This window comes from Gossypium raimondii, chromosome 9, assembly GCF_025698545.1.
Source record: "Gossypium raimondii isolate GPD5lz chromosome 9, ASM2569854v1, whole genome shotgun sequence".
NCBI classification, from domain to species: Eukaryota; Viridiplantae; Streptophyta; class Magnoliopsida; order Malvales; family Malvaceae; genus Gossypium; species Gossypium raimondii.
Window position 1 is genome coordinate 44600667 of NC_068573.1, and position 17219 is coordinate 44617885.

At 30.9% G+C, this 17219-nt stretch overlaps 2 protein-coding genes across 2 annotated transcripts; one reads left to right on the forward strand and one right to left on the reverse strand.

Moving 5' to 3' along the window:
* Nucleotides 1–339: 339 nt before the first annotated feature.
* Nucleotides 340–2563, reverse strand: LOC105800141 (uncharacterized). Its single transcript, XM_012631079.2, has 4 exons — nucleotides 2259–2563; nucleotides 1789–2107; nucleotides 1043–1101; nucleotides 340–968 (listed from the first exon to the last, which is right to left on the reverse strand). Exons 1-4 carry the CDS (start codon nucleotides 2446–2448, stop codon nucleotides 934–936), a joined length of 603 nt encoding a protein of 200 aa, XP_012486533.1. The 5' UTR covers nucleotides 2449–2563; the 3' UTR covers nucleotides 340–933.
* A 3653-nt stretch (nucleotides 2564–6216) lies between these two features.
* Nucleotides 6217–9884, forward strand: LOC105800142 (ubiquitin-conjugating enzyme E2 10). The gene is made up of 5 exons (XM_012631080.2): nucleotides 6217–6374; nucleotides 6489–6566; nucleotides 8600–8727; nucleotides 8945–9049; nucleotides 9514–9884. The coding sequence occupies exons 2-5, from the start codon at nucleotides 6497–6499 to the stop codon at nucleotides 9655–9657; spliced, it is 447 nt and encodes a 148-aa protein (XP_012486534.1). The 5' UTR covers nucleotides 6217–6374; nucleotides 6489–6496; the 3' UTR covers nucleotides 9658–9884.
* The last annotated feature ends 7335 nt before the right edge of the window (nucleotides 9885–17219 follow it).

The window sequence follows — 17219 nt, forward strand, 5'->3', positions numbered from 1 at the left end:
ATTTAAGTTTATTTTAAATATTAGTTTTTGTTCTTAATTTATATCTATAACAATACAAACTATCAAAAGTTTAAAAATTAAAATTTATATTATTTATTTTAATTTCTTAAACATAGTATTATTAAAATGTTACAAATTTTATAATAAATATTTGCTAAAAACATATAAAATATTAAAATTGATACTATGCACCTGGATAAAAAACTAAATAAAATACATGTGAAACTTGAAAAGTCTGATTCACTGGTATTTCTTTTTCATTTTAATGAAATGGATTAAATCATTAAAATGAGTAACATCATCACAAATTTCACATTACCAAAAAATGTAAAAATACCTAAAAAACAAATTTCCCCTATATTACTAAATATTAATTCTGATACCAGAAGGTAATGTTTGTTGGAACAAATGTTCATAGATCATAATGTTCCCACCGGTAATTTTACATTTCATGATCCAAAAGGATCCTTTATAATGTCAAAGTTGAAAACATGAGAAATCAAATGTAGTAATCTAATGACATAATCTTTAGATTCCTGCTGACACCATGAGATTCAAACGCCCCCAGCTAAACACACTACCAACTTTGCCAATGATAACAAAGCAAATCTAACATAGTAGTAGTACTAGAAGACTCATCGGCTTCTAATGGAAAAAAAACTTGATTTACTGTCATTAACCATGCTAAAAACCCTCATCTTCTTAAGCTCAAACTTTGGGGCGTCCCTCTTGAGCAAAAAGAGGAGGAAAAAAAAAGGAGGAAATCAACTCCAAAGCTTCAGTGCTAAATAGTATATTAATGTGTAAAAGAATAAGGTTACATATTTTCGGGGTTAGTCTCCAAGGCAAGCAGAACCACGCAGAGAACACCGAAAAAAAGTTGCAATTCCCCGCAAGGTCTCTCAGTCGAGAAAAATAGAAGTTGCCAACTCACTATTTTTTCATCAGAATTCTAGTTCTAACACCCCCTGCAGTTTACATAGTTAATCATGTTTTGCCTGACACATAAGACTCAAATAACACAGGTGTTAAAAGTGTATACCTTCAACTTCCTCGAACTGAACTTCCTTTACCAGATCGGCAGTAGCATTATATTCAAAGCTAATAAATGACAGAAAAGATCAATCATTACAAAGTTTACATAAACAGAAGCAGATCGGATGCAAGACTAATGATGCAATTATCAGCCTTCTAGCAACTAAACTAACATTGATTATCATTGAGATTTAGATGGCAAACACTATCTACAAGCAAAACTATAGCAGATATATAATGATTCTTTCAAAGTTTTTAGACCAGAACCTTGTCAAGCGAATACCTATCCAACACTCACCACTGAGTTCAGGGAACAAGGCTTCGTGGTCAATATACATGAAACATTTGCATACAAATTCACATTTTAAATGTTAGTAATTTCAACCACGTTGTTAAGAATGCTTGTCTCTGCTTTTCTCAGAGCCATGCGAGTGTTGCGTACCGGTATGTGTCCTACATGGGGTATGCTCAAATTTTCTAAGCTTTTTCTAAGCCATAGATAAGATGTGATTGAGTTATTTAAACAAGCTTAGAAAATTTGAGCATACCCCATGTAGGATACATACCGGTATGCAATACTCGCATGACTCTGAGAAAAGCAGAGACAAACATTCTTAACAATGTGGTTGAAATTACTAACATTTAAAAATCTAACTGAAGAAAAGCCTACACAGTGTTCAACTCAAAATTAACAATTTAATCAAAGCAACGGAACAGATAAGAAAACCAATGTGAGTTGAAAACATATATTACCTACTGGAAAAAGAGACCTCAAGTTCATATTGAGCACTAGTTTTGATAGCTTCAAATAAGCAAGTAGCAATTTCAGTTTTGCGAGTACTAGCCATTAGTAAATCATACTCGGTTGGAATGATAATGGAGAGGAAGTTATCGTTTAAATCGCTCAGACACATCTTATCTACGGCTGCTAAAGCTATCCGGCGTTTAAGCCCATCGGTTTCAGGATCAACAATATAAACGGCGAAATCAGTGATTATAAGATTCCGTCGTTTCATCTTCCCTGATGCAGTGAACTTCAACACTTTATCCGCAAACAAAACTTTACTGTCACCTACACGTAAAATTCGCAATTATAAGGCGATCTTTTCATTCTTTGCAAGTAAACTGCATATAATATCGCAAAGAAAGACCACTTTTTTTTAATATATATATATATGAAATCGTTGCGATGGAAATTAACAAAAGGGTGAGGAATGGGTAACCTTGTTTTTGCAAGATCTTCATTAAGAAGGGCCGGGAAGCGACATTCAAGTAGTCTCCTTTGGGTTCTGATGGTTGCGAATCCTTATCGTTTTCATCTTGTTGTTCGTCGTCAGGTACATGGTCTTCGCCCTGGGGGTTGGCCTCCGGTTCGTCGACTGGGGCTTGCTGTTGTGCCCTGTATTGGCTCATCGTTGGAACCGACGGACGCTGTTAGGCTTTGGCTTTTGCGGGAAAGCGAAAAAAATACAGAGAAAAGAGAGCCAAATAGCGCTCGATGCACGTTAACTTGTAATCATCATTCTAATTCAAGTTACTCTATTAAAAGTATTAAATTGATTGGTTATCTTAATAAATAAATAAATAAATAAATTTTCTTATCAAATTCAAGAGTGATTGACCTAAAGATCGTATCATTATTTAAAATAATATTCTGTTCATAAATATAAATATAAATATAAATTAAATAAAATTATTTATTATATAAACATTATTTCGAATCAAGAAATCAAAATATTTTAATGCGAAACACTGCTGAACCGGATAAATGAACCCATTCACAACTGTATTTGAAAATTGGGACTAAACTATGAAGGATTCAATATTCATTAAAAATAAAATCTAAGACATATCCGAATTAACGTCATGTTTAAATTAGGGTAAACTACAGAGTTAGTCATCCAATTTTATAAGTTTCATTTTGAACATTGAAAAAAGAATTTCTAAGTTGGGCATTTTTGTTAACAATCATTTTCATTTTAGTCACCTATTTTTAATAAGTTTCATTTTGGTCATCCTGTTAATTTAATATTATTGTACACTTATTTTAGTCACTCAATTTCAACAAATTTTCATTTTGGTCCCTCGTTTACTTTTAAAAATTAATTCTATTTATTAAAAAACTAATTTTTACAAAAAAAATTGAGTTATGTGAAGATGAAACCCAAAATAAAATGGTTTTCTCAATAAAATCCCAAGCAATATTCTAGAAAAGGCAAGATAAAGGAAATTAGAAAGACATATTGGTTTTCCTATAAAATCTAGATAATTCTTTGTAAAATCTCATTTTTTAAATTAATTAAAAAAAGTAAAGGAATTGAAAATATCAAATAGTTTTTTATATAAAAACCTAGGTAATTTCTTATAAAACACCACATTTTCCTGAAAAATTAACATTAATTATAAAAAAGGAAAATAAAATAAAGTTAATTTTGAAAAGATAAAACAAGTGATTAAAAATGAAAACTTATTAAAGTTCAGTGACTAAAATGATTGTACAATAATATTGAATTAAGGAGTGGTGATCAAAATGAAAACTTATAAAAGTTGAGTGACCAATTATACAATTTACCCTTTAAATTATTCATAACTCTTAACTATAAAAGGAATGTAATTTATTACAGTGAATCGAATTAAAATTTAATTAGCAACTTTTTATTTGTCATTTTAATACAGGTTCTTGATCAATTACCAAATTAGTACATTTTTAAATTGATTTTTCTTAAATTGATTTACACAATTCTAAATATCAATTGATTTATCGTAATTTGATATGTCAATTTAGGCTCTCTATTACATTTAACGAACTTGTTCTCGAGCAACTTGAATGTCTTTTTCGTGTTTTTACTCATTTTAATAAGTAAATTAACATATTTTATACTACTTTTGAGACCTAAAATGACTAATTAGCATCCGAGAATCTAACGAGATTGATAAGTGATACAAAGAGTTCATAGTGGCTCGAACCACATGAAAACATCACCTAAAAAGAAAGTATTGCAAATTAAAAATCGTCTTACTGGATTGGCGTCTCTGTGTAAGATTCTTGAATTCCATATTACTAAAACATTGGTGATGAAGATGAACTAGGAACTTAGCCACCGCATTCCCCTATTCAACATCACCTAACTCCACATATAACTTCGCCGCATTATTTTTCTGGTTCTGCAGTGAATTGCTATTCATTATATGGACATTTTCATCCTAAATATGTTAGGATCTAGTTTCTTTAGTATAGTTTCTCGTCATATGTATTTTTTTTTTTGAACATATTGATTTAATAAAATTTCATCATTTTTATTATTTATTTGCATTTGTTCTCAATAGTTTTTACATCCAAAGTAAAATGTATAAGCAAATATTGTCTCAATCTTTATTTAATGTTTAACTAATATTAAGTTACTTATGTGGTTAGTTCATAATGCGAAAAGATAACTTATTTATTAGGTAAATAAATAATTTAATTGTGTAAATTAACTAAATTTATTTTAATTAATTGAATAAATAATATATTGGGAATAAAAATTATTTATTGGGTTGGATAAGTTATATAAGTTGGTTAAAGATAAAAATAACACCTATAATTATACCTAATACATAAAAAGGTCTAATGAGGCTTAAGACACATGGGATGGTCGGATGGTTGGCACAAAAGGTTCTAGAGGGAGTGTGCCGCCGCCCACCCCTATCAATTCTTGTAGGTTTTGTGTTTTCTATTAAAATATTATTATTTAATTTCTTATTGTTGGAACAAAACTCTTGAGAAATTATCTATAAATAAAGATCATGGGCTAGGTCTCCGTCAAAATTTAGTGAGAATTATTCTTTTAAATAAATTCTAATTTTAAGAAAGTTTGCTTTTCAGTTTCTAGTCTTTGAGAGTTATTGATATTCCTATTGAGTATTAATTCATAGTTTTCATTGAGTTTTTCAATATATAAATTAAAGTCAACACTCTAGGCAAGTCAAGGTTTGTAAATAACGAAAAAAACCGTTAGGAAACAACACAGATCGTGTATTCCATTACAAAACTATTTTCTAAATTGAATATTTTTCAACACATCTAGTCTATATTATCCTTCCACAATGTACTGCAATTTTGCAGTAATTTTCAATTCAACTCATCAGATTTAATATTCATTTTAAAACTTACACTAATCTGACATCTCAATTCAAATACAACACTAATTTTGGTGTAACGAAATTGTCCATAATAATAAACCAAGACAACAAAATGGATACGTATAAACCAAATTATTAGTTAAATTTCAAATATTATGAAATTATATGAACTTCTAAACAACAATGCATACAATAATACAAATATTACATCGATTAAGGAAACTAATAAAATGAATTAGTGTATTTTTTTTATATCACAAGCATCTTTTAAAAGCGTAATGTGTCTCTTTATAATATTTTACCATACTTTTATAAAACACTTGTCAACTTAATAGCTCTACTTATAGAATACTTAACTACTAATGTATCAAATATTTTCTCATAAAAATAATATTGCATCATTATAAACTTAATATTTACTTCTACAAATAATTGAAAAATAAAAAAATACCTTAAGCTAATGATATTATAAATACAAATATTAAATAAAAACCATAAATTTAATCACTATTTTTATTGCATACTTTAATTTTCCCGAGAGTATCAAACGTTTGTTGGGGATTCAAACGTGGGAGGAGAAGAATTTTGTTATTATAGTTCGGATTCCTTTATTTTTGGATCCGAGAGAATCTTGTAGAAAAAACAAATTTATGAATATCGATTTATTTGAATCAATTTTTTGGCCATCACTTCACACACATCAATCAATGTTCAAAATGAGAAAACAGATAAAAAAATCAAGTTGCTTAAAATCGCAGTTAATTTTGAATGAATGTTTGAAATGAAGCGAATAATATAAGTAACTCAAAAGGTTAACTTGGAAATTGATGACCCACTAGAACAGCGTCGGACAATAGAAGGTTCTATTCAGATTTTCCTTAAACGGCTATACTACACTTTCCCCTTCACTTTGGATAAAATTTAATTATCTCCAAATAAAATAATATTTAATAAACGCAAAAAATCAGAATAATAGTTTACCTGGCGGGCGGGATCCACCCACCAAAGAATGACATTTACCCTATCAGGAAACCCGGTCCACCTGTCTATAAAAGACCGCCACCACATCCAATCATAAATCCCCTTCTCATTTGTTTTTTCGTTCTCTCTCTCTCTCATTTTCGTCTTCTTTCTTCGATCCGAACTTTCCTCTCCTGCCGATCCAAAGTTCCTTCAGGCATCAAAAAGGACCCCCCCGATCAAATTTATCTTTTCTGGTTCCATCTCTCACTTTTGATTGTTGTATTTATATGCTTCTTTTTTCTATTGTTTTATTTGTGTTGTTTTGACTTTTTTTTTTGTTATTTTATTCTACGGCGGATGGATCGTAGGTTTCGCTATGGCATCGAAGCGGATCTTGAAGGAATTGAAGGATTTACAAAAGGATCCTCCAACATCTTGCAGTGCTGGTAATGCATACTCCCTTTTTCGTTCTATATAAAAGCTCTCCCTTTTTGCTGTTGATTTAAATTTTTTTTTCAAATATTGATTTGTTGTTTGTTTTAAGCTTCCTTTGAAGCTATGTATTTATAGGTATAAATGTTTCTGAATTTGCGTTGAGGAGGAAAAAGATCTTGATATGTTATGGATGATTTTGCAAGGGACTGTCTTTTTTTGTTAATAATAATTGAAAGTTTTATTCCAAAATCCTAGATCAGATAATTCATGAATCTCTATTGTGTTCGTGTATTTTGTTGAGTCAAACTTGTTTAAAATAAAGTTTGATTCGTTAATGATTTTCATTATCTAGATTTTGAGACGTTTTAATTCATGTCAGGTTCGTGTTATCTTTTTTTTTTTCTCGTTCACAGCAACCTATTGATAAATCTTTTACCGGTATTCTTCCTAAAATTTCCTTTCCTCTAGATACAATAAACAGTGGTTGTCTGTACAAATCTCTGTAAAAGGACAGTAAAAGATTAACAAAACTGTGTTCCAAACTTGCTTACTGAATCCCTACATTCTTCTTCAATATCACCCAAGAGACAGCTTGTCCATTGTAAATTAATGTCATATAATATTGCTAACCAAGCAATGAAGTAGAATTTAGGTGTATATTGAAAACCTTAGCAGCTTTTGCCATTGAAGTTCGCTTATTTTCCAAAGTAGTCCCATGTATCGGCAATTGTGAAGTTTTCCTTTGAATTCATCCGAATATCCTCATCTCTGTTAGATTACTGGTAATGTTAAAACTTATTGTTTGGTTCAATTGGTTAGAATATAAAATTCTTTCGTTTGGTTGACCATATGAAATAACCTAATATCACTTTTTTAACTAAAGTGGCCTTAATCACAAATAAGACTGAAAATCCAAGAAAAAGAAGTAAGACAACGATAATTTAGTAATGTTAAGTTGCCTCAACTTAAAATAATAATAAATTCAATAATAGAAAAGTTCACTTATAATAATAGTAATTAATTGAAAATAACTCAATAGACAAAATGTTAAATTTCCTGAACTTATAGCAATAACAATTATTATTATTAGACAAGTCAGTTCTATAATAATTAACTAATTACAAGATTAAGATAATATAAAAGATAAATTAAAATTAAACCAAAAAAGCAATAAAGTACACCGATAGACAAAATTCACATTAGTTTTGTTCAAAGAATGGGAGAGTTTTATTCATTAGTTACTATTATTATTATGGTATAGGGGTAACATTATCACAAACCTCACATTATCAAGATAATGTAAGATTATTTAAGAAACATGTTGTATTAAGATTACCCCTAATATTACCAAATTTACACTGTTGCTAATATGATGATGGGATCATACATTCCTGGCAGTAATGTGAAACTGCCTGTAGAATTTTCCTCAAACTCTAGCTACATACACTTGGCATTGGTTACCTTGCTTTTGAAAAACAAAAATCATTCTTGATGGATAAGAATGAATCCAATCAATCCATATGGAGCTTGAATCTGAAAAATGTGTTCAAATATGCATGAGAATACATGAAATATCCAAACATTTATAACTAATGACCCATGCTTCTTCAACTATATCATTGGGAAATGAAATTTGTCCTCCAAAGCTTCAAGCCATTACATGTGAGTGATGGCACTGATTCACTTGAAATAGAAAGCAACCCAAACACAAATAGGAAGGCATTACTTGAAGTTGATGAAAGCCACATTTGACAGAGTGACTCTACAATCAGACACCACTGCACGAGGCATCTCCTGCTATTCTCCTCATCAGATACCCTTAACCCTTATTCTTGCTCTTGTATCCACTCCACTGACTACCTAAAATCTAAGCACCAACTAAATTACTTTATAAACTCGAGTTTTCATTCAGATGGTTTATATGAAAAACATGATTGTTACAATGTTTGCACTCATCTTTTCACAATTGTGCAATGTGCTCTAGGTTTATCATTGAACTTCAATGCTTGCATATTGCTTATTGTTTTTTCTGGCAATGTTGCAGGTCCTGTTGCTGAAGACATGTTTCATTGGCAGGCAACTATCATGGGTCCACCAGACAGTCCGTATGCTGGGGGTGTTTTCCAAGTGACCATTCATTTTCCTCCAGACTATCCTTTTAAGCCACCCAAGGTATTTTTCTTTTTTTATGTAATTCTGGTTTCTATATATAGGCAGGTTGTTTACTCTGACTCTTGCTAGAGCTTGCAAAATTTCCATGTTCATTTAGCACTCTCATTTTGGGTTACTTGTTTTGTACTCCATTGTGTATTGAGGTAGACGATAATATATTCCTTTGAAGAGTGATAGATAATCAAAGTCTTATTTATATGATAAATGGGTTTTGCAGGTGGCATTTAGAACCAAGGTATTCCACCCTAATATTAACAGCAATGGAAGCATTTGCCTAGACATCTTGAAAGAGCAGTGGAGTCCTGCATTAACTATTTCCAAGGTGGTTGTCTTTTCAATATTTGATATCCCTGTTTGAAACTCCTCTCATTTGTTTGGATATTCAATGTTGGCACAAATGGATCCAATCTGAATTAGCCACCCGTATCTGATGCTCATGTCGGAGACATATCCAGACATGGGTAGTGGGACATAATGCTCCAACGATCTTCCTAATGCATAAAGATCTTTCTGGGGTTGGGGGGGGGGTGAATTTGAACATGCCCATATAGGATATCTACAAGCGTCCGGAATTCACATTCTGAGTCTATTCATACAAATCAAAATGAGAAGCCAAGAACCTGAACAGAAACCCGATCAATCTGAAATTTGAATCCCCATTCCAAACCTTGATGCCCATTTTAAGAAAAGTAAATTGTAGTTGAGCCTTCTGAGATCCTACGATTTTTATTCACAACTTGTCTGTTTCAATGGTTAAGGTGGTTTAACGACTTTTTGTTCAATTAGGTATTGCTATCAATATGTTCATTGCTGACCGATCCAAATCCGGATGATCCTTTGGTGCCGGAGATTGCACACATGTACAAGACAGACAGGAACAAGTACGAGACAACTGCAAGGAGTTGGACCCAGAAGTATGCCATGGGCTAGGGAGGCTCAATGTTTCTTTCTTTTTTGTTTTGTTTTGTTTTTTAAATTTAGTTTTATGTATGAAAGGTTTGTTCTGTCTCTTCAATGCCTAAAATGGGGGAGTTTAACGATGCCATCAACATTCCCTTTTTTAAAAGAAGAGACATCAAATGTTGCTTCCTTTTGTTGTATGGATAAATGTAACTTTTGGGACAAGAAAATAGACGCTTTTGATTTTTTTTTTTAAATGTTCTTTATTTGTAATTCAAGTATGCGAAAGTAATGGTAGAATGCCAGATTTGGTAAAGGGTCTTGTTATACAATTATAAATTAAAAATACACTATAAAATTATTGAAAGACAATAACTTGTGATGTCGTATGGAAAGTAGTACAGATATGAATTTAAAAGAAATTAAATTCAAGTAACTTCGATAATTAGTGAATTGAGTTCATTGACTGGTTTTGACCCAGGTTGCATTAGCATCACCCAAAAGCATACCAACCAGTGTAAAAGGAGCTTCATTTCTGACATTAAGAAACTATGCCAGCCATAGCATTGGTATACCTATTTCCTTTTTTAAAAACATGGTTATGGATCCTTTGCCCGAATCATCAATAAGAGAGTACACAAAATGGGATTAGAAAGCGAGTAACTAGTAATTAAGCTCATTACAGCTGTTGCATCCACTTTAATCACAAGTTTAGTCATATGCAAACTCAAAGCAAATTGCAAGCCATCCTTCTGCCACCATACACATGGCTTATGGAATATGATGAAAAGATCCAATAATTTGTGTTCTCAAAGCAAATTGCAAACCATCCTACTCTTCTCGGGTTTCCAATGGAAGATCCATCCGTATTAAGCTTGAACCAACATACTTGAGGGTTTTTTTTTTCCCTATGAAAAACAATGAAGGATGGTAGAAGGCACAATCTGATATTAACAACAACAACAACAAAGAATTCCCCAACCTTTTCAAGAGCTCATTTAGGGATGTCATTAAGGATACATGTTTTCCAAAGGAAATGACATTTCGAGCTAGCTAGATTTCCAACGTAATAAAAGAAGAAAAAAAAAATCAAAGTCCAAGGAAATTTTGGTTTATGGTACCACACTTTAGACTTCAAGTTGCTGCAGGATCGAGCTTTCTTATTAGTAACCCCTTAAAGAAATTGGTTATTGTTCCTCAAGATACTAGACCACCAATCTCTCACAAGAGAACATTATCCCAAGATATGGTCAAGACTTTCTAGATAGCTATGGCAAAAAGAGAAATGTTCTTGCATAGGCATACCCCTTGAGGCGAGAAGTGTTGTCTAAAGCTCTTCATTTTATAGTGCTTAGGATACGATTCCACCATCCATATGCACTAGCAAGCTAGAAAGTCCTGAATTCAGAGGGCTCCAATACAATGAATCATGTATATCCTCCTTAATTGAGCTAGGGGGTCCTAAGAAAGCTTGTAGAAAATTATTTAGCATTATAATGGACACCGCATTTGTGTTGGAAAAATTCGGTTTAGAATTTGCTGCACAGCAGAAAATTAAGTTTTTTTTTTAAAAAAAATCGAGGGATCGTATTATTTATACCAATAAACTCTTTATCAAATTCGTACCTATATCTTGGAGTAGACAATCTAAGTCATTTCCCGAATTTCTATAAACAGGATCTTCTCCACTATTCTTGAACCTCGACTTGCTTAGATTATGGATTCTAACGAAGCAGTGAATACAATGAAAACTTTTATTGATGTGAGTGAGAAAAATATCTTCTTTGTGGGTGAGAAACAAAAAACAAGCTCTCTTAAAGTTAGAATTTATTTGAAAAATAAATCTCACTAAAAATTGACAAAGTGCTGATGCTTAGTATTTTGTTGTGTTTTGACCTAGCTCATGATCTGTATTAATATAGAAAATCACAAGAGTTTTAGTTGAACAAAAAGAAGCAAATTAATAATATTTTAATAAAAATACACATAATTACCTACTAGGAATATGAATAGGCGGCTACATCTCTTCTTTGGGAGCTAGAGAAAATATCGATTGAACATATATAATTAAGGCTCAAATGATTTGTAATTAAGTTCCAATTCTTCGTCTATTAATTACGACATTATTCAATTATGAAGTCATTCAACTAAAGTACAATGACTGAATTCTCCCTATTATATACCATTATGAAAGCAACTAATCAAATGTTCGTCCAAGGACTTTCTCATATTTGTGTTATCTTAATAGCATATCTTTAATCTCTTTGGGTTAAATTCATTCACCGAATATGATCCTATTTGATCTAACAGTAATCATTACATCTTCCTTTATGAAAAAAGTCAATTACCAGCCGTTAGTAATTAAATCATTCATCCCAGAAAAATGACTCATGGCCATGCGACTGTTTTTTATCTATCATGTAATGTCAATGAGATGATATCATTTACCTTTTATCGGGTTATAAATTCCACTATTGTATGCGAAGCTATGTCATGCAGAATTTGTATGCTCAATGTACCAACTTTTGACTCTTTTACCAATTAAACTGAGCATTTAATTCATCAAAGCATTTGATTCACGCACACATAGTCCATCACTTACTCAGGATTGAGGTAAACCACACTATGAATATCATAAGTGAATAAATTCATTACCGAATCTAGGATTTATTCTACTTGGGTCCTATTTGATGTATTGTCAGTCCAACCAATCACTTCTATGTCTCTATCTTCTCGAAATTATTTGTTCCGACACCCAAGACAAAGTATCTCTCTAATTAGACTTGATAGACGACATAATAGCCTTTTAATTGATTTGTTAAATTTCGATTAGACTATGGACCATTTAAATTACCAACTAATATAAGTTGCCTTCTCGCATTATGATCTGACCACATAATGCAATTTAATATTAGTTAAATGTTAGGTAATGAATGAGTCAATATTTGCTTACACATTTTGCTTTGTGTGCAAAAACTATCGAGGAAAAATAGAAATGATATTAATGTGAATAATGAAATTTGAGTAAACCATTTTGTTCAAAAAATTATAAATGCATATGATAAAAAAACTACATTAAGAGCACTAATTCCCAACAGTCTCCCACTTGCTCTAGTGAAATAGAGTCATATTTTGTATACTCATATTCTTTACATGTTTTTCAAAATTAATGGCCACTACAGTCTTGATAAAGGGATCCGTAAGACTACATCCACTACTCCGTCTGCTACTGCCATTTCCAATCAGTTTATTTTGTTCATTTATGATTTCTGGTTTCTTTGGCTTTAACTATTGCCGCAATGTTAACATAATATAATGTAATAACTTTTTCTATATAAAAAATGACTTTGAGATTCGTGAGAAACTTCCAAATCTATAATTTTTTTTTATTTACTCAAAAGCAACCACATATTTGGCCTTCATAGCGGAGTCAGCAATACAACCCTACTTGACACTTTTCTACACTATGACTCTGTTGTTTAAGATAAAAACATAACTCAATATTGATTTCCTCAAATCCCAATACATTTGAAAGTCAGAATCAGTATATCCAATGAAAATTAAATCCCTTCAGAATATGTTGGCATATAATTCTTGTTGTTAGTCAGACCCATTTTTTCCAAATAAGGCCACAAGTCTATCAACAAGGGTAAGAAGGGTTAACATGTCTTTCGACTGTTACTTTTGCATGGATAGATCCATGCAGTTAATGTTATCAAGGGACGATAGATATTTGGCAGGGTTTAAATTTACCTCATCATAGATATTTTTAGCCTATAAGCTAGATTAGTGTTACTCGCACTCTGCAAAAGGCCAACACTTTTGGCTTTATCCTTTGAGTTAACCTTAACACCTTTATCAATTTTTTTGATAATTGAGTATTCTATTTGCTTGGAACGCAGAGGGTTTTAGATTACTTTTTGGTGTATCTTTGCTTGAGGCCTGCATAAAAGTTGGAGCTTGCATGGACTTGGCAACCTTTTGTCTTGGTCCATATCGATGTACCACCATCCAAGGGCCATAATTAGAAGTTCTTCCATCATCCTCTTTCTTGGTTATCACCACGAGCCTCGCTCATTGAATTATTTGAAAATGCTCCTCCACTATTGCTCTAATTTATTGTTTTATTAGATGGTGGTTTCCCATCTTCAACAGCTACCATCTTGCTCTTTACAGTGATTATGGTTGGGGTACTATTAGGGAAAGTTTCTTGCTTATGGCCCATCCTTCCACATTCGAAACAAAGTTTTTCTATACCGTCATAGATGATAAGTTGTTTCTTACCTTCAACAGAAATGTGCTTTTGAAGGGTATCTTCTAATGACTTGATTACAAAAATGAGCCAAATCGCCTTGTCTTTTCGATATTATAGCATTACCAACACTCAACAGGTTGCTGTGCTAGCTCTTCCCAAACTGCGATTGAGTTGTACGAAGCTTTGGAAGCTTGAAAATTGGTGTGCCATTTTCTCATGGTTAAAAAGTTTTCATTGATGAATCAAGGTCCCCTTTTAATAACCATGTCATAGTCTTCTTCAGATATGAACATTACTAGGAAATAATCTTGTCCCAAATCGATTCGTTGCATGTAACATTAGCATTTTTATAGTTGGTTTAGCTTGAAAGAAAGGTTTTGGAAATCTACCATTTTCCCATAAACTTTAACTGTGATTGACCTAACCTTACCTTCCTGATTCGATTTTTTTCCTCATTGGTTAAGGTGACCATAATGTCACCATTGTCCATCCTAAAAGTTGGTTAATCTTCCTTTTCCATAATTGAATTAATATCCATGTCAACCTCTACTTCACCTTGGAAACTTTTCTCATAGTTACCGAACTCCTACCCTACCAGGATTTCTCTGTTGGATAGAATTTACCTACCTCCTGGTAGTGCTTGTGTCTCAACTTTTTTAGGCTTTTTGGTGCTTCTGAGTAATTCTTCTTCCTCCTTATGAGAGAGAGTGTGCATCTCCCTTTGCAGTTAAACACTAGCTAGGTTATTTGTTTGATTCAAATAATATATTCGAGGTTTAGGGCAAATTAAACTTAAATATCAACAAGATTGTTGACGGACATATTCAACTCAGCCTAGGGATTCTTTTAACAGCAAGACCGTAACTTGAAATCAGGATATCCATAATTCCTTTTCTTTATGTATCATAGCATTAAAATATAAATTTTCAGACCCAAACCTTTATATATTCTTCTTCTTCTTCCTTGAGCTAAAAAAGAAAAATAAGCATTAATTGTTTGTTTGACGAATGAAAGAGGTGAAAAGATGTGGATTTCCATCATCTTTATGGACAGCATATGATGCATGGCGTATCTGATAGATATCAAGAAGCAGTGTTGCTAAAACCAAGTATTAATTAATGGGTATCTGATTACTGCACAGCAAAATTGTTTAATTAATGCCCACGACTCCGCCATTTCTCAAAGTTGAGCTCATATGTGTCAGTGAAACAAATATATGAAAGCTGCTACAATCAATCCTGCAACTTCAATTTCATCCATGATATAAAATTGATTGGACAACCGTTTGTTAATTATATATGGTCGTACTTGCTCTCCTTTTTTATTCTGTGATCCCCAATCACTTTGCCACACTTAATTTATTATAAAACTCTTCAATACAATAATTTTTCTTTTAACTAAACTAGTTTTTTAACCACCATGAATATATATATGTTTATTAAGAAAATTTAAGTAATTTTATTTTCGATAATGCATGTTAAATTTTAAGTAAAAAAATGTCTTACATATATGTTTTACCTAAAAAACTTTCAATTGTTAAATGTATATTATCAAATCGATTCATGATAAATACATCGACTTATATATTAAAAAGTCCTTAAAATGCACCCAAAAATTCAAATCAATTAAGACCCTATATTAAATTAGCACTTAATTAAGTCTATCTCGTTAACTAAAATAATCAATTAAACCTCTCCATTAACAATTTTTCATTAGCCATGTTGACTATTAAAATACATTGACAAACCAATCAAATGGTGATACCGACGACTTTTAGTTTAATATAATATTTTTCCCATAAAATGATTGAAAAATAAAAAACTATAAAAATAGAAAAATCAAAATATTAAATATTAAAATTGATATAAACTTATTAAAAGTATAAAAACTTGTCAATATTGTAAAAATATAAAATTCTAATAAATTTTAAAATTTATAAAACTTATTAAAATATTTAAGATTAAAAATGTTTTGGAATTCTTTAAAAAATTTAAAAAATTGTACAAATTATTAAAATTATTAAAACTGATATAAACTTATAAAAAAATTATAATAAAAAATTCATAAGAACTTGAACAAGACCAATTAACATGAAATCAACAAGGGTACCAGTCCAAGGACAACCATTAGACCGGTTGACCAAGGAATTGGGCGGTTAAACTGATTTTTTATTTTTTAATATTTTTATCAAACCAAAATTTTATTATCCAACTATTAACATAGGTCAAAATGAAATAATTTAACCAAGGTTTTCAAATTTGAACTGGTGGTTAGATCAACTAGGCCGCCGGTTTGTCAATTCAACTGATTCATCAAGTTCAATTAAATAAAATATTAAAAATAAAAAATAAAAAAAATCAACCGTCTGATTTTCAAGTCAACCGATCTAATGACTTTCTTTGGACCGATGCCCTTATTGATTTCAATCTAATTAGTCCAACCAACTGGCTCATTCCAATTCAAGTTTTTATTATTTTTTTATAAGTTTATATCAATTTTGATACTTTTATAATTTTTATAGAATTTTAATACGTTTTTATAAAATTTTAAATATTTTTTATTAATTTATTAGAATTTATTATGTTTTATATTTTTTATAATATTTATAAGCTTTTTTTATATTTTTTCTAAGCTTATATCAATTTTCATATTTTTTTAATTTTTATATTTTATAATTCCTTATGATTTTTTATGGAAAAAAAATCTTAGATTAAACCAAAAGATGTCACATGTCGCCATATGATTGGTTTGTCAATTTATTTTAGTGGTCAACGTGGTCAATGACGAAAATCGTTAACAAACGGGCTTAATTAATTATTTTAGTTAACAATAAGGGCTTAACTGAGTGCGACTTTAATACAAGGGTTTAATTGATTTTTTTTTGTATTTTCTTAAAGGCTTTTTGACATATAAGCTTAAATACATCTATATTAATAAATTCAACAGTTAAATTATTAAAATATTAATAGTAGAAAAAGTTAAATTTTACACCGGTATAACTGAATCCCTCCATGTTTAATTATTTTTATTATTTAATAAAATGTTTTTATTGTGTAATTATTGTAAGTAAACATTATTAAATAATTAAAACTTATAAGTTATTTTAAAAAGTTTAAATCATAATTAAATTAATTGTATAATATTAAAAAAATATTTATATAATATTAAATTAATTGTGTTGGATTTTGAGAGATGTAAATTTCAGCATATCAAGAGAGAGGGCAATCGGATTGCATCACTTGTTGGCCAAAGTGGAGTTTTGCCGAGAACATGATGTCTGATGTGTGGAGGACGGCCCGACGATGATTCAAGGACTAGCGGTGGAGGAGGAGGGATG

Bases quoted from the DNA above. Each gene is read 5' to 3' on its own strand.
- LOC105800141 (XM_012631079.2), bottom strand. From the start codon at position 2,448: ATGAGCCAATACAGGGCACAACAGCAAGCCCCAGTCGACGAACCGGAG. The intron at 2,108-2,258 runs GTTACCCATTCC...TTTTACGTGTAG, and splicing joins GAAGATCTTGCAAAAACAAG to GTGACAGTAAAGTTTTGTTT. The intron at 969-1,042 runs GTATACACTTTT...TGTAAACTGCAG, and splicing joins TCAGTTCGAGGAAGTTGAAG to GGGGTGTTAGAACTAGAATT.
- LOC105800142 (XM_012631080.2), top strand. From the start codon at position 6,497: ATGGCATCGAAGCGGATCTTGAAGGAATTGAAGGATTTACAAAAGGAT. The intron at 8,728-8,944 runs GTATTTTTCTTT...TGGGTTTTGCAG, and splicing joins ATCCTTTTAAGCCACCCAAG to GTGGCATTTAGAACCAAGGT. The intron at 9,050-9,513 runs GTGGTTGTCTTT...TTGTTCAATTAG, and splicing joins CTGCATTAACTATTTCCAAG to GTATTGCTATCAATATGTTC.